Raw genomic sequence first — 26,756 nt, forward strand, 5'->3', positions numbered from 1 at the left:
AAGGCCTGCATTCTCATCTGGACAACTTTCTGGGGGCCACTTGCCAGTGGTGGGTGGGGGCAGAGGCAAAAGTGGGCAAAGCAACTACAAAAGGCTACTGTTTGCATACCCCTCTCGATCATCCATCCAGACAACCAAGAGGCATTATCAGAGTTCAAGGACACATTCCACCCAGGCAAAAATACTCAAGGACAGAGATGTGAAGGCCTGGAAAAAAACTGGAAAATTTGGGGGGAAATCCATTTTTTCCCAGGAGGAAAACCCACAATACTAATACCAATGAAACAGGACTTCTCAATTCTCTTAAATGTGTCTGTTCTGTAGAAGGCCTGTGACAAAGATCGGCTCTCTTGCCCCTCCATTTCAGCTGGGCAGCCCAACACATATGCCCAGCTGGAATCCACAAACCCAGGGTGGATCCTGTCAGACAGGAACATGGCCCTTTCCTCTGCCTAGGGCAGCCTTTCCCAACTAGGGGGCCGCCAGGTGTTGCTGGACCACAACTCCCATCAGCCTCAGCCAGCATTGCCAATGGTCAGGAAAGATGGGAATTGTGGTCCAACAACATCTGGTGGCCCACTAGTTGGGAAAGGCTGGCCTAGGGGGTATCCGGCATCCCCTCCCTCCTCCCAAAAGGTTAGTCCCCGTTACCAGCAGTACGTGACTTGAGCCTTAATTGGTTTAAGGTAAGCCAGGTGTCCCTTAAACCCACGTGGGAGGAAAAATCTTTAAGAGGTGGGCTGTGATTGGCTTGCTTTGTCCCTCATCTGCCATCAGGAAGAAAAGCCTACACTTCACCAGCCAAGCAGCTTCACACGCGAGGAGACCAGACCCATAGCCTTAATGTAGGTAGTGACTTAGTATCAGTGCTATGAAAAAGTATTTGCCCCCTGTCTGATTTTCTGCATTGTTGCATATTTTTGGCACTGAATGTTGACAGATCTTGAACCAAAATCTAATACTAGAGAAAAGGGAAGTTGAGTGAACAAACACCACAGAATTTTGATACTTATTTTATTTATTTATTAAAGAAAGTTAGGCAACACCCAGGGCTGTTGAGTCAGAGTCGTGGAGTTGGAGTTGGAAGCAATTTTGGGTGCAGTCGGAGTTGGTAGAAATGTACCGACTCTAGCTTCAGAATAAATTTTGATTGACAAATTTTTTAAAATATAAATTCACAATGTCAGAGAAGCTTCCCATGAAGTCAGCTGTATTTGAGCATTTCACCATAACTCAAGATGGAAAACATTTTGTGTGTCAATGTATGACACAGGACCCAGATGAAGACAAATGCTGTGATGCCAAGATCAGCGCATATTCAGGCAGCGATAAAAATGCTCCTATGAGAGCTTCAAATTTAAAAAGACATTTACAGCACTTTCCAGGACTGTGGAGGTGGAGTCGGAAGCAATTTTGGGTGGAGGTGGAGTCGGCATCGGACAGTAGAAAAATAGAGGAGTCGGAATCGAAGGTTTGGCGTACCAACTTCACAGACCTGGCAACATCCAATGCTCCTGTGTGAAAAAGTAATTGCCCCCCTATTAACTCAACCCAATGAAAGGGATTGTTAGGGCCAGAAGTTTGAATATCTTGGTAAACAATCAGGCCTGCTTTGGGCCAGCCCTGCCCAATATAAATCTGACTAACTTTGGCCCTTGCCATCAGATTGAAGTTGCCAGCACACCAGCTCCACAGCCACATCATGCCACAATCAAAATAAATTCCTGAACACCTCTGGAAAACAGTTATTGATGCATATCAGTCTGGAAAGGGTTACAAAGCCATTTCTAAGGCTCTGGGGCTCCACCGAACCACAGTCAGAGCCATATTGACCAAATGGAGAAGGTTTGGGACAGTAGTGAATCTTCCCAGGAGTGGCTGTCCTGCCAAAATCCCTCCAAGAACAAGGCATAAAATCATCCAGATGGAACTTTTTGGGTGACATGGGCCCCATTATGTCTGGCGAAAACTGAGCACTGCATTCCACATGAAGAACCTCATACCAACAGTCAAGCATGGTGGTGGCAGAGTCATGGTTTGGGGATGCTTTGCTGCATCAGGACCTGGACGACTTCTCATCATTGAAGGAACTATGAATTCATCTTTGTCTCAGAGAATTCTACTGGCGAATGTCAGGCCATCCATCTGTCAGCTGAAGCTGGAGCGCAGCTGGGTCATGCAGCAAGACAATGATCCAAAACACACAAGCAAGTCTACATCACAATGGTTAAGGAACAAGAAATTTAAAGTTTTGGAATGGCCTAGTCAAAATCCAGACCTAAACTCCATTGAGATGTTGTGGCAGTACCTGAAAGGAGCAGTTCATGCTCGAAAACCCACAAATATCACTGAGTTAAAGCAGTTCTGCATGGAGGAGTTGGCCAAAAGTCCACCTCAGCACTGTGAGAGACTGATCAGGAACTACAGGAAGCTTTCAGTTGCAGTCATTGCTGCTAAAGGTGACGTAACCAGGTTTTGAGTCTAAGGGGGCAATTACTTTTTCACATGGGGGCATTGGGTGTTGCTTAATTTTCTTAAATAAATGAAAGAAGCATCAAAATTTTGTGTTTGTTCACTCAGGTTCCCTTTTCTCTATTATTAGATTTTGGTTCAAGATCTGTCAATATTCAGTGTTAAAAATACGCAACAGTGCAGAAAATCAGACGGGGGCAAATACTTTTTCACGGCACTATAGATAGCTTGTTTTTATTTGAGACATTCTGCTCTGTCCTTCTTTTGCTCTTAACAAACATTATCTAAATGGGACTGTGCGGGTCTGTGTGCTTGGCTGCCAAACTCTTAGGGTGTTTAGAGCCCACACATGCCTAGGGTGTTCAAGAATTTCCACTACTGGATAAAAGGATTTTGGGGGGTAAAGAAAAGCAGTCTCTTCAGATTGCTGGGAGCGATATAGGGAGACTGGGGTGCTGGCTTTATCTCTCACAGTAAAATACTGAGGGATCAGCTGGAAACACAAGAGGCACTGGTCCAGGATCCTGGGGATCTAGAGCTAAATTAGATCCCCCCATTTCTGTCTGGAAAAAAGGGGTGTAGGAAGTGCTGGCAGCTCTACTGGATAAATGGAGAAGTACAGCTGGTCTTACCTTATAAGACAGCTGTGCAAAGGAAGGGAATGAATAGGCTTTTCTGAGTCTTTCATTCATCACAAGGACCAGTATTGAAAATGGCATGATACTAGCTTGGCTTCCATGAATTGAGTGATATCCTTGGAACACTGACAACGGTACTCTTCAATATCTAATGTGAGGCTGCTGGGAAAAGATCATCTGCAGCTTTGGAGTCAGGCATCTTCAGTGTGCTGATAGCCAGCTCTATGCTTCTTTAAACCAGGAGTGGGGAACTTGTGGTCCACCAGCTGCTGTTGGGCTCCAGCTCCCAGCAGTCTCAGCCAGCATGGCCAATGGTCAGGAATGTTGGGAGATGTAATTCAGCAGCATCTGGAGGATCACAGTTTCCCACCTGTGTTTTAAGTTGGCCTGGTCCTAAATTGCATCTAGAAGCCTTGGTCAGATAGATAAGGCTAAAAACTGAAGGTGGTGATGACAAGACTAGTGGTTATGCTGGTGGGTAATCCCAGTGTTGTGATGGGATTTATGTTGCCTGCCATGCTGAGGTTACTATTTCCCTCTCTGAGCTGCTTTGGAGTCCAGAATGCTCCTGTCTGGACCTTGACAAACAGTTGGAGATGGAGGTCAGAGTGTCAGACTAGACCAGGGTTCAAATCCTCACTTATCCATGGAGCTCAGCCTAACCTACCTCACAGAATTATTGCAAGGATAACATTGGGAGGGGGAGAACCACATGTACCACTTTGAGCTCCTCAAAGGAAAGGTGGGATTTAAATGTCATAATAGTTATAGGCCTTTTTGATCTGCTAGTGGTTTTTTTAAAACCAACTTAATGCTGAGACATTTAGCTTCTCTGCTTTTAAGTCCTCAGAGAGAAGAGTGGGATACCAAATAATGATAGTAAATGCAGTTTTATTGTGTAGACTTTTACTCCTTCTGGTACAGGGGATATTTTGCCATGTTTGTGCCAACTATTGGCATCGATTATTCTAATGTGCTCTTCTGGGCTGCCCTTTAGGATGATTCAGAAGCTCCAGGTGTGTAGTGCATAGCGCTGCTGCCTGTCTCGAATATTTAGAATTAGAAGCCCATTCAGTAATTTTAGGACTACTATACTGGCTGTCAGTTTGCTTTTGGAATTCAGCTTGTTGGTATCTACATTTTTAAAGCCCTTCAAGTCAGGGACCCATATTTTAAAAACTGCCTCTTCCTGTATAATACTCCATCTCAGAACAGGTGGTTATGATACCAACCAGAGGGGAGGTGGTCCTGGATTTAATCCTACATTATGCCCAGGACCTCTGCAAGATGCAAGTGTTGTTGAAGCAATTGAGAACAGGTAAAACACTAGTCAATTTCTAATCAGAGAGATGCTGTTTTGACAGAAGAACCTTTACCTTGTGCCCTTGAGGAAGGTTGTCTTCAACTGAAACACATCAAGCATTTTATTGCTTTATATCTCACAAGGACTATTATTATTGGGTAGAGATTTATAATTCGGTTCCGGTTTGAGGCTTTACCACTTCTTTTGCCTCCTTCAATTTCTAAGTCAACTTTAAGCAGTTTTTAACCACAATCTCTGGTTTGTACATAATGACTAGTGTTTTAGCATTATGTATGAACCAGCCCACTGACGTTCTTCCTTTCTTCTTTAATTCTGACATGTAAAGAGGAGTTTCACCATTCTTGCAATCTTTTCAGGCTTTCATGAACCATTGATTAATGCTAAAGGCTGTTATTACTTCCCCAGTTTCTAGCAAATAATAATTTGGCAGCTGATAGCCTGTTACTAATAAGATATTGGATCAACTTCCCATCCAAATTTTCAGGCTGGAAAGTTATAAGAATTGGGTGGTGGGGACAAAAAAATTAAATGTTTTTTATATGATTTCCTCCCTTGCAGGTAAAAGTGCCGTTTTGAAGTGTCTGTTAGATATTCACAAGATTTTTCGAGAAAATGATCCTGCATATATTCTCAATGATCTTTACATCACAGATTATATTATTTGGATTCAAAAAGCCAAGTAAGTTTTACATCTGCAGTTCTCTTGATGAAAGCCTTTTGGCATGTTTGATCCAGTAACCTAGCTGAAAATAAGTAAAGTCACTGAGATACAAATATCCACTTTGCCTAACACCCTCAATGGAAACTTTCTCAACTCATCTCTTATTGCAATTGGTACTTAGTTTTCTTGAAAGGCAAAAGCAGAAACTCTTAATTGAATTCAGCGTAAATGACAGGGATTGCCTCCTTCAAAAGAGTTGTACTTATATATATATACATACACAAGTGGTCTGCAGGCGCAAGTATCGTGTTGAAAAGTTTCCTGTGTTATAATGTGACAGTTTTGAGAATAAGGGAAATGGCTGAGCATTATTAAAAATTACTAAGCAGCATTTTACACAATGCAATACAAACTCATTCAGCTGAGGAGCTATATTATGGGCGTTTCATATTGTGAACCAAAGAACTCCAAGTTCGAACAAAGTAGATTATGCAAACAAAGCTGTATAAAAATGCATTTATTTTACATAATGGTACCTAATCTGTAGACATTTATTCTGAATCAAAAATCTGACTGCTTACAAAGTTGGAAGCAAAGAGTACCGTGCAGGAGGAAAGGAATGGCTAAGTAGTAGATAAGCATAATTCTGCAGAGAGTAGGCAAAAGTGTCTGGAAAAGTGATGAATGTGATACAGATTCTGCCGCTTCAATGGCGAGGTTTTTTGCAGGTCGTGTCTTCATGGTTTCAAATAAAACTGCATCCAAGAGGCTTAGAATCTTTTTTCACTGAGAATTATGAATCGAAAGGCATCACATTTGCATACCAAGTGCCAGTTTACTCATGCCATTTCCCATGTATTGAATCATGCAGTATGAACAACCCTAGCCACATTCATGTGCCAGAAATGGGGATAAGCAAAACTGCCATGCAAGTAGTTTTATACTGCCATTGAACTATTCAGGCAGGATATGAACGAGGGAAACAAACCGTTATGTTTGAGGGATTTCATGGGAGTATTCTGCTGTGCTTGAAAAAAGTTTGAAGTGTTTTCATGTTAAACCTTTTTAATGTGATGTTGTAGCACAAATTCTACATTTTTGCCTCCAAAAATCTGCTTGCATGTTTTACAAATTTGTACAAGGTTGACATGTGACATAGGGGAGATTCAGCAGCAGTTGCAATTTATATCCTGCATAAGAAAATACGCAACCCAGCTGAATGAATGTTGAATGAATATTTATTGCGGTCATAGACCAAAATATGTATATACATTAGTAAAAGCAACAAAGTACAATAAAAGTAACTTAAAAACAATTAAACAGTTAAAATTTCATTATAGCCTGGGTTACATCTATATCCAACCCTCGCCTTGACATAGATCTCCTGCATTGGATAGCAGCAGAGCAAAAGCTAGCAACCTTAGCTGTTATCTGTGGAGTCTGAATTGGATAAAAGGTAATTTGCATAAAAAGCCTCACTTGTACCAGGGAGATTTTGTAAAATTGGAGTGATTAACTGAAATCTGAGATCTCGATAGAATAGGCAATGAAGTAGCACATGTTCTACCGTTTCTACTACTCCACCACTGCATGGGCAAAGTCCTTGTAAGGGATTTTTTTATATCTGCCCTCCAAAAGTGCCGAGGGCAAGATGTTGAACCTCGCCCATTTAAAGGCTCTTCGAGATTTAGGTACGGACAGTGTGTTTAAATAGGAAGCAGGTATAAATGGCCTTGGATTATATCTATGTTTAGTAATTAACATCAGATGGCCTTGAAGATCAACATCTCGGATCCGTCAAAGGATGCTCTCTTTAGCTTTTACATGTCCCATTTTAAGGATCACGGGTAGGGAAAACCCTAGGCTTAATATTTTGGCATTTGTCATCTTTTTCCATTTGGACTGGAAAGCATCCGATATGTTCAGTTTTTCTTTAGCCGCTGGATTGCTTGTCATTTATCCTACTACACAATAATCTGTGTTAGAAGGATTTGCTTTAGTTGCAAAAATATGTCATATATCTTTTTTGTGGCTATATGAGTGAAGGCATTCGGTATCTGAGCTAATCAGTATTAGAAAGTAATTGTAATATGTATTTAGGATATAATTTGCATAAGATAAACTCAAACCTGATGGAGAATAAGCCTCTAAGTGGTTGGTAAATTCTGTTCCCCAGTATTGATATGTGATATTCCCAAGAGCTCTTGACATGATGAACCTCAAAATACACCTAAGGGCTAGAGACTATGTAATGAAAACTGAAATAAATGGGATTTTAGCAGATGCTTATGGTCTCTATATATGAGCTGCAGACAAACCATAGCATATGCTATCCTGATCATACAGGGTTTAAGGCCATGTCAGCTAGGATTTGCAAAAGAATATTCATTACTTTATAGGATCTCAATGGAGCTCTGTAAAAATAAGCTCAGCAGTATTGATAGGCAAATGGTCAAGGAATACCTAATCACTTTGAATGGGTTCAAATCTGTAGGACCTGATGAACTGCATCCTAGAGTATTGAAGGATCTGCCTGAAGAACTCTTAGAACCACTTACTATCTTTGCAAAATTGTGGAGGATGGGTGAAGTGCTGGATGATTAGAGGAGGGCTAATGTTGTCCCTAAGGGCAAAAAAGAGGAATCTGGGAACTACAGACCAATCAGACTGACATTGATCCCTGGGAAAATTCTGGAGCGGATCGTAAAGCAGTCAGTCTGTAAGCACCTTGAAAACAATGCAGTGATTACTAGAAGCCAACATGGATTTGTCAAGAACAAATCCTGGCAGCCTAATCTTATCTCATTTTTTTATTTCCTAACCTCCCTGGTAGACTGTGAAAATGCTGTGGATATAATGTATCTCAACTTCAGCAAATCTTTTGACAAAGTGTCCCATGATATTCTGATTAGCAAACTAGCTGAATGTGAGCTGGATGGAACAACCATGCGGTAGATCCACAGTTGGTTACAGAATTGTACTTAAAGAGTGCCTATCAATTGTTCCTTTTCAAACTGGAGGGAGGTAACAAGTGGGGGGTACTGCAGGGCTCAGTCCTGGGCCCAGAGCTCCAACATTTTACTAGCGACTTGGAAGAGGAGGTGCAGGGAATGCTTGTCAGATTCGCAGATGATACAAAATTGCGAGGGATAGGTAATACCTTGGAAGACAGAAACAAAATTCAAAGGGATCTTGATAGGCTGGAGCATTGGGCTGAGAACTACAGAATGAAATTTAGCAGGGCTATGTGCAAAGTTCTACACCTAGGAAAAAGAAACCAAATGCACAGTTATAAGATGGGGGATACTTGGCCCAGCAATACTACATGCAAGAAGGATCTTGGGATTATTGTTGATCACAAGCTGAATATGAGCCAATAGTGTGATGTGGTTGCAAAAAAGGCAAATGCTATTTTAGACTGCATTAACAGAAGTATAATTTCCAAATTGCGTGAAATATTGGTTCCCCTCTATTTGGCACTGGTTAGGCCTCATCTTCAGTACTTCATCCAGTTCTGGACACCACACTTTAAGAGGGATGCAAACAAACTGGCACAGGTTGAGAGGAGGGCAACAAAGATGATCAGAGGACTGAAAATAAAGCCCTAGGAGGAGAGACTGAAAGAATTGGGCATTTTTAGCCTTAAGAAGAAAAGACTGAGAGGAGATATGATAGCATTTTTCAAGTTCTTGAAAGGTTGTCACACAAAGAAGGGCTGGGATCTCTTCTCGATTATCCCAGAGTGAAGGACACAGAATAATGGGCTCAAGTTGCAGGAAGCCAGATTTTGACTGAATATAAGGAAAAGCTTCCTAACTGTTAGAGCAGTACAACAATGGAACCAATTACCTAGGGAGGTGGTGGGCTCTCCAACACTGGAAGCATTCAAGAGGAAGCTGGACAGCCACCTGTTGGGTATGCTTTAATTTGGATTCCTGCATCGAGCAGGGGGTTGGACTCAATGGCCTTATAGACCGCTTCCAATTCTATGTTTCTCCAGGTCCTCCCTCTGAGGGAGGCTGAGAGGGTGGTTACAAGGGAGAGGGCCTTTTCAGTTGTAGCTCCCCATCTGTGGAATGCTCTCCCCAGTGAGGTCCACCTGGGGCCTTTGCTGACATTGGGTTCAATTGGAGGAGTGTAAGTGTGTTTTGTAAGTGTAAGTGTGTATTCTATTGCAGCCTTAGATGATGTTTTGTTACTAGTGTGCTGCCAAAGCTTTCTGGGACTGTTACTTCCCCCCTGTTTTTATGATATAATGTATTTATATTTGTTTAAAATGTTTTGTGAGTCTGTTGGAGACCTTCCGGTAACAAGCAGCTGACAAGTCTAATAATAATAATACCAACAATAATAATAGTAATAAAAACCAGAATAGAGTAGGTAAAGAATATACTTCTCATTCACATGGAATTGCTGAAGCAAACACCCCATCTCCACTTTAATACAATCAACAATTTATATAAGCAAATTGCAGAAACGTAAAATGGATGAACCTAGAATTTCAAATATATTTTCCAGCAAGGAAAGAATTGTAAGACACCAGTATTGCTGCTACACTGTCAGTGAATATAAGATCTATATAAGGCCTACCAAGCCAGTCATTGGAACTGAAATTATATTTTGATGGCTAAAAAGAACATAGGCCATGTATAAGTGATTGATGTATTAACATACTTAGTGCCCGAATGTATGTTGTGCGCCAGTTAAGCAGAACCTATTTTCTCTGGAAAAGGGGCCATTACAGCTTTTTTACTGTCATAAAGACATGACACAATTGCCGCCTCCCAGTAGGGAAGTCTGAGAGTTGGGTGACTGGAAAATAATCTCCTTTTTCTAATACCTTCTGCTAATACATTATTGCAGCAGATTGTTAACAGCATGTGCAATAAAGGATCATACCTACCTGCTTTTAAAGCACGTCCACTTTTGTGATCTCTCTCTGTCTCTCTGTCTATCTCTGTTGTGCCCCAGACTGAGGGAGAGCTAGATAGGGAAGTGGAGTGGAGTCAGATGAGGATGAGTTTCCCTGGCAAGCAGGAGGAAGAGAGAGTAGTGGGGAGAATTCGAGCAGACCCCAAACTCCCCTGACCAGCACTTCCATGGATGCAGTTCCTGCCCCTCCTGCGAGTCCTATGCCAGAGCAGTTGGGAAGCAACTCTTTGATCACGCCATCCCCAGCCGCTAGGGTTGCCAGGTCAGAAGCATCCCAAACCCTAAGATTTTGGGGGTGGGCCTGAGTGATGTCATGGGGCGAGTCCAAGTGATGTCATGAGGCAGGTCCAAGTGATGCCACAGGGTGGGTCCAAGTGATGTCATGGGGCGGGTCCAAGGGATGTCATTAAGCATGATACATTAAGCACCAACCACAGTTGCTTGGCGCATACAATTCATACAAAAACATTTCTCTGATTGGAAATTAAGATAGAAATCTTAGCTAAAACATGGAGCCTGGGTCGGGAACATTTAATCTAGCCAATTCGCTTCTGGCAAAAAGGGGTCAAGTGCCCTCAGGCCAGGCCAGTCACCAGAAGGCCATTGTAGGAAGAAAGGAGCCTAGCGCTGTGGAGATGTTAGATGGGAGCACTCCGGAGTAAAGATGGATGCCCCTGAAGAGCTGCAATTCTAAACACACTTACTAAGGGACTAAGCCCTTACTTTGCAGTAGATACGGTTTGGATTGTGTTATTGGTAAAGCTTGACTAGGGATCCTCTGCAAAGATATCCATATCCAAGAAGGTTGGCAACCCCCTGCTGGGAATGCCCTGCCTCTACCTTTTAACATCCAAATTTGTTTACAGATTTAACCCTTCACTTCAGAAAGAGGTCTGAATACTGAGTAAGAAGATTCTCCACCCTTTTCTGTCTCCCCTGTGGGCTGCTATAAACTTTATTAGCCAACCCAATTCAAGTGAATATAATTTACAGAGAAAGCATGCTTGATTTGGTCTACCTTCATAGGCAGCAGCTTGGGAACAACAACAATTGCAGCCACACTGCCCAGTATGTGAATTCTCTTTTACCACTATTGGGCAAGAAACAAACAACAAGGTACATCATCAGTGGATTTAAGAAAATTGAGCGGAGCGCATGGAACCACTGTTGTTGCTTCTGTGGATGAAAGGGAGTGAGGATAAAGGCAAATGAAATGCAAATAGAAAAAGAACAAAAGACAGTGATGATTTCTTAAATGCAATACCATACCAGCTGCAACAAGATTCCTACGAGTAAGGCAGAAAACTAAGCATCTCACAACCAATCAGGATTCCTAACCCAAAATATGAAAAATGAAGAAATATTTGTATAGGCATGACTTTCAAATATATATATTATTTACACAACCTGTAAAGATATTTATAGTGCAATCCTACATTTATTTATTCAGAAGCAAGTCCCAATGTATTCAGTGGGGCTTACTCAAACAGGGACAGAACTGCAACCTCAAGTGATAAGCAACTTCATTCACACAACCCAAAATTCAGAATCATGCCACTTTAAGCTGTACTGCAACTATTTATACTTGTTTTTATGGTTATTGGATTTTAAAGGGATTTCTTATTGTGAGCTGCCTTGGTTTCCATACTGCAACCCTACCTCACAGGGTTGTTGGAAAGACTCCCATATACACACACACACTGGAGATGTTAAAATACATACACCCCATATAATAGTTTATTGTCAAAACCAATTGAACATTGCAGAACATTAAAAAAAATCAGTATTAGTTCCTTGCATAATAAAAACAGTGATACCTAAGTATGCCTTGCCTAATTGCTTTAAAAATAGGATTGGAGGGGGAGAGAAAGATATACAACACAAACACAATTCTTTCCTGTGTTCACTCAAAAGTCCCATCAATTTACAGCACAATCCTAACCATGTCTGCTCAAAAGGAAGTCCTATTGAATTCAATGGGGTTTACTCTGGGTATGTTTACTCTGGAAAGCAAGTACTGGATTAAAGCTTCAATTTGGGAAGTTTGCAAAACACTGCCCTCTTCAAAATTTAAACCTGTCTGACTCTTACACACAACGAAAAGACTGATACTTATTCAATCTGTGAGATGTTCAGAAAAGCAGGAAAAAGCACATTTTCTGAGCCTTGGGCCAGTCACTGCCTCTCAGCCTCAGAGGGAGGCAATGGTAAACCCCTGTTAGCTTCAGGGCTGGGCAGTAACGAAGCAGCCGGCAGTTAGCTGGGCAATAAATCAGTCAAGGCCAGGCAGATAACGGAGGTCGGCTGGCAGAAGAAAGGCTTGACAAACTAACCAGTAGCAGTGTCCAAGAGCATTGTTCAGGTAGGGAAGCAAGGCTCAGAAAGCGAGAGGTCCAGTCCAAAGGTCTAGAGACTAGCAACAGCATTACACACGAGGGGTCACAACTGACATTGTAGTCAGCAGTCTGCTGCAGCCATGAACTGCCTTTTATAACAGACTCCCTAAGCCAGGTGCCTGTGATTAGTTTCCCAACTGCTCAGAGCTGCTTGTTCTTAAACGACCCGACCTCTTCCTTCGTTGCTGTGCTACTCGCTGGCATCTCCTTTCTGCAGGGGGGAGAGGAGCCTCCTGTTCATGCCCAGAATCCAACTGAGGGGCTTCAGCCAGGTCCTGGACATTCTCCAGCTGGGGAAGAGCCAGAGTTGTGTCCTCAGGGGTTCCACTAGTTCCTTCTCCTGGGTCTGCCAACTCTGCCTCTGAGTCCTCTGAAGGGGCCATGACAACCCCCTCTGAATACCGCTTACCATAAAAACGCTGTTCATAGGGTCACCATAAGTCGGAATTGACTTGAAGGCAGACAATTCAGTTTGACTCTTCATTTTTGGCTCTATAATTCCTTGTCAATCACAACCCTGATTTCTTATTGACTAAAACCCTGGAAGGGCAGGGATTAGAGCAGCAACTAAGAAGTTGTAGGGGGACTGATGTTTTGGTGTATATCTCTGGAACCAGACCACCTAGAAACTTAATTTTTTAAAAAAATGAAAGCTGAAAATCCAGAGATTAAAGTGAGTCACTCGGAGACCCGGAGGGGACCCCCAAGAACCAGAGTCTCCGGCTGAAAAACTGCGGCCTGGTAATCCTACCAGCCACACAGGAATTCCCGTCAGACATTTCAAATGCTTCCTAGGCAATCAGCGTTCAGTTTCCAGAACCCGCGCTGTTCACCTAGTGAAGCCTCCCTGTCTGATTTGCCGTCTGAGACTCCCGCCCCACCCCACATGAGGAGGCGCAAGAAGAGAGACTTTCAAAAGGTGGAGCTCAGGTGGAGCTGCTGTTTACGTGCGAAAACTTTCCCTACATAAGTCGGTGTCTTTTTTTTACAATAATTTTTATTCAAATTTTCATAAAACATACAAAACAAAATCATAAAACATTCAAAGACAAAAAACAAAAATGATTAAACAAAAAAATAAAATGTTGACTTCCCATTTGTCGCAGATCAAATCAGTTGTAGGTCTACAATATATAACAATCCTGTCTCTTAAATTATATTATAAAATCACTTTCCTCCAGTAGTTATCTTAATTAATCATCAAATCTCATAAACATTACTTTATTCTTTCCACAAAAAGTCAAAGAGAGGTTTCAATTCTTTAAGAAATATATCTATCAATTTTTCTCCAAATAAACATGTCGATTAATCCATCTCGTTAATAATAATAATAATCTTATTGTCATAACCATAGTCCAAATAAACATATCGATTAATCCATCTCATCAAAATCTGTTAGGTCCAATAATTTCAATAGCCATTATTCCATTATCCATATTAATTCCATCTTCCATCTTCAATAGTCCTGTTAAGTCCAGTAATTTCAGTGTCCAATCTTCCATTATCAGTATTCCATAATAATCTTGCTGTCATAGCCATAGTCATATAATAAGAGTCTGATGGGAATTTCCTCTATCCCAAATATTTTCTTGCCATCAATTCTGAATAAGTTGCTGAAATATTGTTGTAAAGTCATATCTGTGTTCTTCTTTTTTACAAAATGCACTGGCTCATCTCTTGAGAGTTTTTCCATTGTCACATGGCTGCAGTTAATTCCATAGATTTTCTCTATATCAAGCTCCATCACGTCATTCCAGTCCAGAAGATTATCCAAGTCATTGATAACTTTATCTCTTAATATCTTCATTAATTTCTTCAGAGATAACGTTAAATTCCAAACAGTAGATTTTATTTCTAATATCCATAAACTCCAGATCTTTTTCCAATTCCACATTTGTTCCAATCTCCAGGGCTTGTATCTTCCCTTTATTTTTTCTTTTCTCATCTCTGATCTCATTCTCCTCTCTCACAGGATCCCCTATTTCTTTAAGCTCCTGCGTCATTTTGCTCAGTTCAATTTTCAGCTCCTTACTGCCCTGTCGCAGGGTTTGTTTCGTTATCTCAATCTCATCCATTATTTTCTGAAACATAATTACTTCCAGATTCTCAGCCACTTTCTTGATTGCCATTTTTAAAACCACCAAAACAAAACAAAAATAAAGAAGAACCACTTCTTATTTCAGCAACAATTGGGTTAATATTCCAGGCTTGATGACATCACAGTATAAACAGAGCAGCCTGCCTTATCTCTCTATGTTCAAGAACACAAAACAAATTTAGTTCCCAGCATCAAAACAGTTAGTGGCGTCGTGAAGAAGCAGATTCGTCAAAATAAAATAGACCAAAAAGAGAATAGTCCCAGACAATATAATGTTCCTCGGAATAGAAATCCCTCTTCTGTTTATATCTTTAGAATGCACTTCCAGGACAGCTTTTTGCAATAGAAACAGAGATAAGCTGTTAATTTCGTGAATAACAGAGAAGAGTTATAGCTCACCCAGAAGTTCTTTAAAGCTGATTCATTTGACAAATCTCTTTTTGCTGCAACAATTTAAACCAAGTAAAAAAAATAATAGAAAGAAGGGTGCTTGCCTGTTAGTCCGTTTTCTCTTTGAAGAAAAGATAAACGTATTGCATTAATCAGATAGAGCTTGTTCGGAAGTCCGTCCGGCATTGCTGGCTGGACCTTTTCTCATAAATTAATGAAATCCAGTCCTCCCAACAAAAACAGGCATTTGAGGTTGATCTCTACGTTTCTCCCTGCCCGGGAGAAATTTCATCAGTCAAAAAAAAAATGTTCTGACTGATTTATATCTGAATAAGCTTCTTTTGAGGCGGGAGCCCGTCTCAAAAGCAGGCACAAGCGAAGTCACCCTTCCCGGAAGTCCCAAGTCGGTGTCTTCTGACGTACAAGTGCTGAGTCAACTTTCCCCAAACGCTGCAGAGACTGCTAGTTAGGATAGTTATGAAAACTTGTGAGTCAGAGTAGACAGGTGAATGAAGTGCACCGCTTTGTATGTAACTATAACTTTAATTTTAAAAAAAGAAAAAGACATCACCAGTCTCAGTCTCAATCCTTGACAACTTGACTCAGCCACTGCCTCCCTTCACCGGCATGACCATGAGAGAAGACGTGGAGAGCAGCGGCGGCACAGAAGGGGGTCTCCAGTCGAAGCCTTGTATGCAGAAGTCCAGAACCTCCGTGCAGAGACCCAGAACCTCTGAGCCCCTTTTAACCAAGCTACTCAAGGGGGTGCAGCTGCAGCGGCTGCGCCTGCAGCCCATATCAAAACGCTGGTGGGATTGCCTCCACAATATGGTGGCCAGAGGGATCAGTTTGCCATATTCCTTGCCCAGTGTGAACTGTACATGCGAGTGCGTCAAGCCGAGTTCCTGAATGATGATGTGAAGGTGGCTTTTGTTATCAGTCTCTTGGAAGGGGAAGCTGCCAAATGGGCTATCCGGTTTTTGTTCAGGAACGATCTTGTCTTGACCTAGTATACAGTGTTTGTCGACGCTATGACCAAGATGTTTCGTGATCCTCAACAGAAAGAGACAGTATCCTGCCAGTTGGGAACCCTGAAGCAGGGGGAAAGCTCTGTGGGGGTGTACACCAACACCTTTTGTGTCTTAGCTGAAGAGGAGAATTACAGTGACTCTGCCTTGATGTATTTCTACCAGAATGGACTTAGCGCAGAAGTCCTGGACAAACTGGCACACACCTCCCCGCCTGGCAGCCTCACCGAGTTGATCCAGTTATGTCCGCAGATAGACAGCCAGCTTGAAGGTCGTTGGTTGGAGCACAAGGCAGAAGCCCTGTGTTCTCAGGCTCCCATACTACTCCCCCATGCCCGTTTCACCCCTGGCGTGGGAACTTCGACTTCATTGAGGCCCATGCAAATTGGAGGAGAAAGGCCACACCTGTTGGAAGAATAGGAGAAGTGCAGGAGGGAGGGGCTGTGTTTGTACTGTGGGAGAGTGGGGCATCTAGGTTGGGGGTGCCTCTTCAAAGGAGAAAGGTCTCTGGTGCAGGAAAACTCCAAATCCCAGCACTCGTAGAGGCCAAAGAGGTGGGAACGGAGCAAGAACCACGGCCTCATTGCCAGCCCCTTCCTTTGAAGCCTGCTCTTCACCTGCCAGTCTGATTGGTCCTACCTTTGGGACAAGTCCTTTAGGTCCACACCATGATAGATTCAGGGGCTTCCTCCTGTTTTATGGACTGGGGTTATGCTAAGGATCATGGAGTGCCATCCCAGACCCTAGAGAAGATTTTGTCCATCGAGACCATTGATGGGTGGTCCTTAAGTGTCGGGAACTGTTCCTAAGGCTACAGAGATGCTAACGATGGATATTTTGGTACACATGGAAAGCCTGTCATTCTACGTGGCCACCCTGCCTTGCTTCCCAATAGTATTGGGAATGCCCTGGCTGGTTCAGCACAACCCCACTATTTTGTGGGATGAAGCTGTGGTAGTGTTTACTTCAGACTATCGCCATCAGCACTGCCAGCTGCAGAAGGAGACTCCACCCAATGTCTTGGCGGGAGCCGCGCTGCGGGAGGGAGTTGTTTTGCCCCCAAAATATGAGTACAACTGGGTGTCCTTCCTGTCTTTAGCAGAATTCGCTTACAACAGTGCAGTGCACACTACCACTCAACAAATACCTTTCTTTGCTAATCTGGGATATCAACCGCGAGCCTTTGCCAACCCTAACATCAGCCCAGCCGTTCTGGCGGTGGAAGACTTTGTACAGGAACTTCAATCCATGCAACAGTTGCTAAAGGAACAGCTGGAGAGAGTGAAGACTGACTACAAGAGAGTAGCTGATCAACATCTGCAGGCGGGACCCGAAATTCATGTGGGAGACAAGGTATGGCTATCCACTCGCTATTTGCCGACCCGAGTACAATGTCATAAATTGGAAGCCAGGAATTTGGGACCTTTCGACGTAGAAGCCCAGATCAATCCAGTAGCCTTCCGACTGAGATTGCCTCCCTCCCTAAAGATACATCAGGTGTTTCATCTCTCTGCTTACACTAGAGCAGCCCCCCGATCCCCATAGGATACAAGAGGTGCCGCCGCTGCCTATAGATATGGATAGGCAAGAGGAGTACAAGGTGAAACAGATTTTGGACTTGCGGAAACGCCATGGGCAACTGCAGTACATGATCCATTGGAAGGGATATGATCAGGCAGAGCGCTCTTGGGAATCAGCTACCGACATCCACGTGCTGGACCTGGTGAGAGAGTTCCACGAAGCCTACTCGGATAAGCCCAAGCCCGTGGGGTGGGGGGGAATGGAGCATGGAGGGGGATGTGCCCCAGACTGAGGGAGAGCTATATCGGGGAGTGGAGTCAGATGAGGACGAGGTTCCCTGGGAAGCAGGAGGAAGAGAGAGTAGTGGGGAGAGTTCGGGCAGACCCCAAACTCCCCTGCCCAGCACTTCCATGGATGCGGTTCCTGCCCCTCCTGCAAGTCCTACGCTAGAGCAGTTGGGAAGTGACTCCCTGATTGCGCCATCCCCACTGGACACTTCAAATGCTTCCCAGCCAATCAGCTTTCAACTTCCAGAGTCCGCGCTGTCACCTAGCAAAGCCCCCCTGTCCGATTTGCTGTCTGAGATCCCCCCCCCTCGCCCAGTACGAGGAGTGAGACTTTCAAAAGGTGGAGCTCAGGCGGAGCCGCCGCTTACGTGCGAAAACTTTCCCTACATAAGTCGGTGCCTTCCAAGGCATGAGCGCTGAGTCAACTTTCCCCAAACGCTGCAGAGACTACTAGTTAGGATAGTTAGGAAAAGCAGTGAGTCAGAGTAGACAGGTGAATAAAGTGTACCTCTGTGGATGTAACCATAGCTTTAATAAAAAGAGAAAAAGACATCACCGCAGTCTGAATCCTTCGGCTCTGGGCAGGACGCACACACTCAATCTCAAAAACATTCACTGCCCACCTAATGATAAGGTGAAATTTTATGTCCATCTTTTCTGGTTTTTCTTTTAATGGGTTCCTTCTTGGACTTAATAACATCTCTTTGTGTGTGTATGTCATATTGCTGTCCTTGGACTTGGAAATCGGTGGAACACTTTTTCTTTGGGGAAACAATAGGGAGCCTAGCAGCGGCTAAATATGGTTAGTGAAAATATTGGACAACTTGGACTCCCTGACAAACCCAGGAATCAGGGGCAAGACATGAATAACACCTGAAAAATTGCTGTAGCCTCCCCAGGCACCCTGAGAGCTTAGGAGAGGTGGTTGGCTACCTGGAAGACATTTGCCCCTTTTCTGGCTTCTCTGAATCTCTCAGGGAGGGCTGAGCAGGCTCTGGACACTATGAATTAGCCACCAAAGAACCCTTTCAATTATGATGGTTAGGATGATTTTCCGACTCCCCCTCCCCCCCCCAGAAATCACTAACAGTTTTTACCAAATGTACCTTTCCCTTATGTGGTTACATAGTGCCATTGTGGTAATTACAGCTACTTTCAGGGATGGAGGCCACTTCTGGAAAGAAAATGCTTGATGGTCCACAAGCTCTTCCTGTGGTTTGAGACCCGCAGGAGTAATTAATCAAGGAAGCTCTCATTCCTGGAGGCTACCAAGGAAAGACTAGTTTAAGAGTCTTTCAGAGATGCCTTAAATGTAGGGTGTCCTGACTCGGGCTGCAACCTTAACACCTACCTGGGAGTAAAGCCCATTGAATTCAGTATGATTTACTTCAAAATAGACTTGTTTAGAATTGTGCTGTTAATTTCCAAGAAGGTGTCCTTGTAGTTTTTGATCACCATTCAAAAAATGAAACACTGCACTTTCCAGAAATGATCCCTCTCCTGATGCAAGTGTGGGGCAGTTGGGGTGATAATTTCCACATGAAAGTCATTCTTCTTCGGGTGGATGGTGCCAGCACATGAAATCTAAGGAACTGAGAAAGTTTAAATCGTTTTGCAGGACTCTCTGTATTATGCCATACATTTCTAGGGACATGTTCAAAAAATGATTTCAGTAGCCTATGGCTGTCTAGCTGTGGCCCTTATAATTAATTTAAAAGGTTTTTATTTCATTTTTTAGCAGAAGCTTCCAAGGCAGCTAGGCACTGTGGTTTTTCCAAAGGGATTGCACACTCCCCCTAGCAATCTCTTGTGTTGTAGAGAAATCAGTTTTCCAGCACCCAAAATACAAGTTCTTGAAAACAGCAGTTCTCACCTAGAACTATTTTTAAAAAAATATTGTTTAAAACACGTGGACAAAACAAAGGGCAAAGAGTTCAAGTTGCATTCCATGTATATTGATTTTTTCAGAATTCTATAACTGGCTGATATATACAAGATTTTATACATCCAGACTTACTGACTTAGTAGTGTTGTTAACTTCTAGTTTAGTGTCTAATTTGCTATCAACAGATTGATAATAAATTGGTTTTCCTTCCTCCTGATGTCATCTAAGTCATGGTTGGCAAACAGTGCGTGATTCCAGAGTCTGTCTGTCTGTCTATTTATTTATTTATTTATTGCACTTGTATACCGCCCCATAGCCGAAGCTCTCTGGGCGGTTTACAGCAATCAAAAACATTAAAACAAATACACAATTTAAAAACATATTTTAAAAAACAATTTAAAACACAATTTTAAAATTCAAAACAATATAGAAACAATTTAAAAAGACATGCTAAGATGCCTGGGAGAAGAGGAAAGTCTTGACCTGGCGCTGAAAAGATAACAGTGTTGGCGCGAGGCACACCTCGTCAAAAACATCATTCCATAATTTGGGGGCCACCACTGAGAAGGCCCTCTCCCTTGTTGCTACCCTCCGAGCTTCCCTTGGAGTAGGCACCCGGAGGAGGGGCTTTGATCTTGAACGTAGTGTACGGGTGGGTTCGTATCGAGAGAGGCGTTCCATCAGGTATTGTGGTCCCAAGCCGTGTAAGGCTTTATAGGTCAAAACTAGCACCTTGAATCGAGCTCGGAAACATACAGGCAGCCAATGCAAGTGGGCCAGAATCGGTTTTATATGTTCGGACCGTCTGGTCCCTGTTACCAATCTGGCTGCTGCATTTTGCACAAGCTGCAGTTTCTGAACCGTCTTAAAGGCAGCCCCACATAGAGTGCATTGCAGTAATCTAATTTGGAGGTTACCAGAGCATGGACAACTGAAGCCAGGTTATCCCTGTCAAGATAGGGTTATAGCTGGGCCACCAACCGAAGTTGGTAGAAGGCACTCCGTGCCACCGAGGCTACCTGAGCCTCAAGTGACAGAGATGGTTCTAGGAGAACCCCCAGGCTACGAACCTGCTCCTTCAGGGGGAGTGCAACCCCATCCAGAACAGGTTGAACATCCACCATCCGGTCAGAAGAACCACCCACTAACAGCATCTCAGTCTTGTCTGGATTGAGCCTCAGTTGATTAGCCCTCATCCAGTCCATTGTTGCAGCCAGGCACTGGTTCAGCACATTGACAGCCTCACCTGAAGAAGATGAAAAGAAGAAATAGAGCTGTGTGTCATCAGCATACTGTTGGCAATGCACTCCAAAGCTCCGGATGACCGCACCCAACGGTTTCATGTAGATGTTGAACAGCATGGGGGACAGAACTGACCCCTGCGGAATCCCATACTGGAGAGTCCACAGTGCCGAGTAATGTTCCCCAAGCACCACCTTCTGGAGGCGACCTGCCAAGTAGGAGTGGAACCACCGCAATGCAGTCCCTCCCACTCCCAACTCAGCCAGTCTCCCCAGAAGGATACCATGGTCGATGGTATCGAAAGCTGCTGAGAGATCAAGAAGAATCAACAGAGTCACACTCCCCCTGTCTCTCTCCCGACAAAGGTCATCATACAGGGCGACCAAGGCTGTTTCTGTGCCAAAACCAGGCCTGAAACCAACTGAAATGGATCCAGATAATCTGTCTCATCCAAGAGTGTCTGGAGCTGGCCTGCAACCACTCGTTCCAGGACCTTGCCCAGGAATGGAACATTTGCTATTGGCCTATAGTTATTAAGATTTTCTGGGTCCAGGGGGGGCCTCTTCAGGAGTGGTCTCACTACTGCCTCTTTCAGGCAGCTAGGGACCACCCCCTTTCGCAGAGAGGCATTAATCACCTCTCTGGCCCAGCTGGCTGTTCCATCCCTGCTAGCTTTTATTAGCCAAGAAGGGCAAGGATCCAGCACAGAAGTGGTTGCACGAACCTGTCCAAGCACCTTGTCAACGTCCTCAAGCTGCACCAACTGAAACTCATCCAAGAAGTCGGGACAAGGCTGTGCTCTGGATACCTCACTTGATTTACCTGCTATAACACTGGAGTCTATGTCCTGGTGGATGCTAAAGATTTTATCCTGGAAGTGCCTAGCAAATTCATTACAGCGGGCCTCAGATGGTTCTACCATGTCCCTGGGGCCAGAGTGTAATAGCCCCCGGACAATTCTGAAGAGCTCTGCTGGGCGGCAGATTGATGATTTGATAGTAGCAGCAAAATATTGTTTTTTTGCTGCCCTCACTGCCCCTAAATACAGCTTACCATAGGCACTTACCAGTGTATAATTGCATCCACTAGGAGTTCGCCTCCATCTGCACACAAGCCGTCTCCTATATTGTTTCATCGCTCTCAGCTCTGGGGTATACCATGGAGCCGTACGAGCTCTACACAGGAGAGGGCACTCAGGAGCAATCATGTCAACCTCCCGGGTCATTTCTGTATTCCACAGTTCAACCAGGGTTTCGACAGGAGCGCCAGCCCTATCAGCCAGAAAACTCCCCAGAGCCCTTTGGAAACCATCCGGATCCATTAGTCTCTGGGGGCGGACCAACTTAATAGGTCCCCCACCTTTGCAGAGGGGAAAAGCCGCTGTAAGTCTAAACTTCAGCAAGCAGTGATCTGTCCATGACAGAGGGACTGATGTAAGGCCCCCCACATTCAGATCACCAACTCCATGTCCAGATGAAAAACCAAATCTAGAGTATGCCCTGCTACATGTGTTGGGCCAATGGCATATTGGGACAGTCCCATGGTTGTCATGGAGACCATGAAATCCTGAGCCGCCCCGGATAAGGTGGCCTCGGCATGGATGTTGACATCCCCCAGAACCAACAGTCTGGGGGATCTCAACAGTACACCCAAGACCACGTCTGTCAGCTCAGCTAGGGAGTCTGTGGGCAGCGGGGTGGGCGGTACAGTCTAATTCCTGTTATAAAATGTCTACTTTCTAGAATCATGTCTTACTAAACTTGTGCAATCTAGGACATGCCCTCCAACAATGTAATAAATCTGTATTAGCTAAATTATATTTTAAATGCCTGTATGCATTTTGAGGAATTACTCAGTCTGAAGAGTTGAGTACCTTCAATTGATTAGCTGATAGCTTCCCAAGTTTTGATGTAAAGACAACTTACATTTCAACATGTTTTCTAATAATAGAAATCATAATCTAGTCGATTGACAAGTGTAACTGTTACACCTGTTTAGCAGCAGAAATTGTGGGTGCTGTTAATATTTCTGTGTACCGCATTTTGAACATCCCTGTGAATGCAAAGAAAAGGAAAGGGTGGCAGGGGGGACAGAGAGAGAAGAGTAATTGCTGTTGTGGAGAAACTTTATTTTTGAGGGAATATATAATGATAATGGTGATGAAAACCGCTTAGAGGTTTTATTTAAATTAAGCAGTATATAAATTTTGTTAAATAAAATATAAATACTGTTTGGTATGCATATAGTTAACTGCGAAGAAGAAAATTTGTGTCTTTGTCTCCTAGCTAGAGCCTGTGAAGATATACATAGTACATGAATTCTGCTGGCAGTCTGCCAGTTGGCAGTTAAACTGTCACATTTGCTGATGGTTAATAAAGTGATGGTGATCCACATGCAAGGTTTCAACTTTTATATATAGGGGAGTAGCATCCTTTTTGGTCAGTTTATGATTGGTCATTTGGTGGACATTCCATTCAAACCTATTGGTCCATAATTGTAGGCCAGTGGGGGTTTGGAATTCAACAGAAGCATGTTGATTGGCTTGGAATGTCATGGCTGAAGGAAATATAAGGCCAGGCTCAGTACCGTTTGGGGTTCAGTTGGGCAGCCTAAAGAGGCAGAAGAAGTGCAGTGGCTGGCAGCTCATGAAAAGTAAGGGGTCACCCTGAAAGCTGAAATCACAGAAGACAAAAGCTAGGAGGGTCTGTAAGAGAGGATTGGAAGATTCCAGTGCAGCTTTTGGGTAGAGCTGAGGCTAGTGTGACAGCAGGTGCCAGACGATCTGAGGAAGCAGGGGGCCTAACCCTAGCTCTGGCTGTATGAAGACCTTGGATGACCTTGAAAGATACCTAAGGGGGCATGAACCCTGACCAGAAGGCCTTTGAACAAGCCTGTGCGTTAAGTGGGATGGAGTTAGGAAGGGCAATTGGGTATGGTTATTTTTATAGTCATAGGGACTAGAGCAAGTATCAAGGCATCTTAAAACAACCGTAACACCATTATGTAATGGTTAACATATCAACTCTTAACCCAAGTCAAATAGCTTGGCTGCGAGAAAACATATATTATAAATAAGCATTGTAAATTATGTTACCTTGTAACTTTTAACTAGAGATCTTTGGTATGTTTGTCCCATGCCCTGTACCAAGCTACTGTATGTGTGAAGGATAAAGGGTGAATAAAGATATTGAAGTAAATGGTGTTGGTGGAACTAAAGAAGAATAAAGAGAGCAGGTGTTTTTAATTCCATGTTTATCATGGTGGCAACTGGTGGAATAAGAAAGTGCCAGGGCCACAGTCCCTGGCTAAGTGGAGGAGGTGGTGGGATAGTAAATCGTAGTAAAAAAAAAACCCAGCTGGGCCCAGTAAATTCTCAACCCGTCTATAGGAAGTTGTACCCCTGTGGCAATGCTAATCCACATCCCTTTCAGTTACGTGGGGTCTTTCTTGCTGTGGAAAAACATGAGCCAAGTAAAAGGATCTCAAGCCTGAGACTTATGTGGCTTTGCTTTCTTTCTCTCTTTCTCTTCTACAAGCTCCTCCTTTCAACTTTTTTAACAAAGCAGTTGGCTGTCTCAGATTCAGCATATGCTGTACCATAAAGCAGACACTGCATGCCTAGTAATTTTCTAATAGTTATTGCTTTAATTATTCCCTTATATGCATTCCACATAAAACATTCTATTTGTATGCAGTGCAACAATTATGGGTGGGTGAGCCATATTGCACAAATCTGCAAAACACGAAAGGAGGAAGCTGTTAATAGGCTCTCCCAGGTTGCAGCGGATACATAGAGAGCAGTGGAGGCAGCTCATACAGGAATCTTGGCAGGTGTCGTCAACATTTTATGTTGAAAAGCCAGATGCGGCCAGATGGAAAATTGCATCTTTAACCCTTGAGGTTGTGCAGCGTGTCACCACTTCACTTGATCCTCCTGCTAAGCAAGCTTATAATATTCCCTGTTGTCAACCTTGTTACTGCTTTTGTTTTCACAATAGAATTAAAATTAATTTATCAGGGTTTTGTGTTTTTTTGGTCAAGTATTTAAGAAGTGGCACTGAATGCTGTTAAGGGAATGCTGGACATCTGTCATAGATAAAGAAAATCTACTTGCTTCTTTACACACTTGGTTTTTATTTTCCCTCTACCTTCTCATCGCTTACATAAAGTTGTTGGGCCTCTGGCATCCCTGTGGGTTAGGAAAATCTATGAAGGATGATGGGTATGTTACTGATGAGTTGCAAAAAATTGAGGTGAGAGGATAGAAGCTGGCTTTTCAATTGCTTTGAATAATGAGAACCGCTGAGGCTGCTGGAGTGAAAATATACCAGTTTCTTTGCCTCAGAGTCATTTCAGATGACCAGGCCCTTCCTTGATGGAAATTGTATTCCCTTGGTTATCTCTTGTTGTCCAGGGCAGAGGCTAATCTCCCTTTTCCTTTAAATCAGCCTTTCCCAACCTTTGGGTCCCCAGATGTTGCTGGACTACACTTTCTATAATTCCTGACCATTGGCCATGCTGGCTGGGGTTGATGGGAGTTGTAGTCCAGCAACATCTGGGGACCCAAAGGTTGGGAAAGATTGTTGTAGATTTAGGTCCATAAGCAAGTACTGAGAAGACGGTACTGAATCAGTCTTTAAACCTTCAAGGTGGCCTTTCCCAGACTCTCTTTACTCTGATAAGTTTGGCATGGAACCTGCCTTTCCTTTCATGACAGCTGATTACATAGACCCAGTGCATATGTAAGGTTTATTACTCATAAATCAGGGACTAGCCTAGGAATGTCTCTTGCTTTTTCTTGCCTTAACTATTGTTCAGCAGTATGTGTGTCTGATACTAATCAAAGTTGAAATGAAACTACAAAGCCTGTTTAAGAGAAAACGTGATTAGCATTGTCCATGGTTAGTGTTGGGCCCATGTAATGATAAAATGTAATTAAGGCAGAGAAGATTTTCTCTTGGCAGAGGGGGAAGAAACATGCCTTCCCAAGGCTGGCTCTGTTTTTGCATAGCAGCATCCCTTCTTGGCCAGACTTGAACTTCTTCACTTTTATGCCTCCCAGGTTTAGCCTAGTTTTGTCTGCATAAAACGATATAGCCTTCAGTATGGATTATTTCACTCAAAATAATGGCCATGTCAGGAACATAGATTTGGAATCTGTTCCATTAGCACATGCATATACACATAAAATTCATACTTACTTCTGATTACTCATGAATGTGAGTACCAAAGGTGATTTAATGATGTGCATTAAATCTTGAGAGTACACCCTTGATGATGTCTCTGATTATGTCAATTTCGCAGCAGTCCCAGAGTGTCTGTCTGCCTTTGAATGACAGATATACTTTGATTATAGTAGAACCCATGAAGGCTTCAACATTACCCTATGATGACTTTGCTGCAGCAGCTCAGCCATTCATGACCCAAAGGCTCAATTGTTGTCGTTCACTCTTAGCACAACTTACAAGCAGAACATCGCTGTAGCTGGCAACACTTTCAGAATGTTGCAGCACATCTCCTTATGCCTCAGAGCAGACATGCTGTGTTAAGCTTATCCTTTATTTTTTTGGTGGCCTCTGGTTATGGGTAGGGTAGTTTTCAGAGCCCCTGACTGATAGAAACCAGGGTTGCCTTTTTCATCTTTCTGGCAATTGTCCTTAAGAGTACATTGTGTATGGTTGTGGCCCGCCTGTCTTACTAGAGTCTCAGTGTCAAGGGAGCTAGGTAAGTGCATTTCTAGCTTTTTGTGATGGGATTTGTCCAAGGCTGTTTTTGAGAGCCAGCAGCCTAGAGCATTGGTCTTTGATTAGGGAGCACCAGTTTCAAACATTTTCTCAGCCATCAAGTTTATTGGTGACATTAGGCCAATCTGTCTCCCTCAT

General features: G+C 43.3%; 1 protein-coding gene across 5 annotated transcripts in view; it reads left to right on the forward strand.

Moving 5' to 3' along the window:
- SHQ1 (SHQ1, H/ACA ribonucleoprotein assembly factor) overlaps window positions 1-26,756 on the forward strand; it is a 151,765-nt gene that overhangs the window by 61,550 nt on the left and 63,459 nt on the right. For all 5 annotated transcript variants that reach the window (XM_061618604.1, XM_061618603.1, XM_061618607.1 and 2 more), the window contains exon 11: window positions 4,993-5,113. In XM_061618604.1, coding sequence (XP_061474588.1) covers window positions 4,993-5,113 — 121 coding nt within the window. The remainder of the gene's footprint in view (window positions 1-4,992; window positions 5,114-26,756) is intronic.

This window comes from Rhineura floridana, chromosome 3, assembly GCF_030035675.1.
Source record: "Rhineura floridana isolate rRhiFlo1 chromosome 3, rRhiFlo1.hap2, whole genome shotgun sequence".
NCBI classification, from domain to species: domain Eukaryota; kingdom Metazoa; phylum Chordata; class Lepidosauria; order Squamata; family Rhineuridae; genus Rhineura; species Rhineura floridana.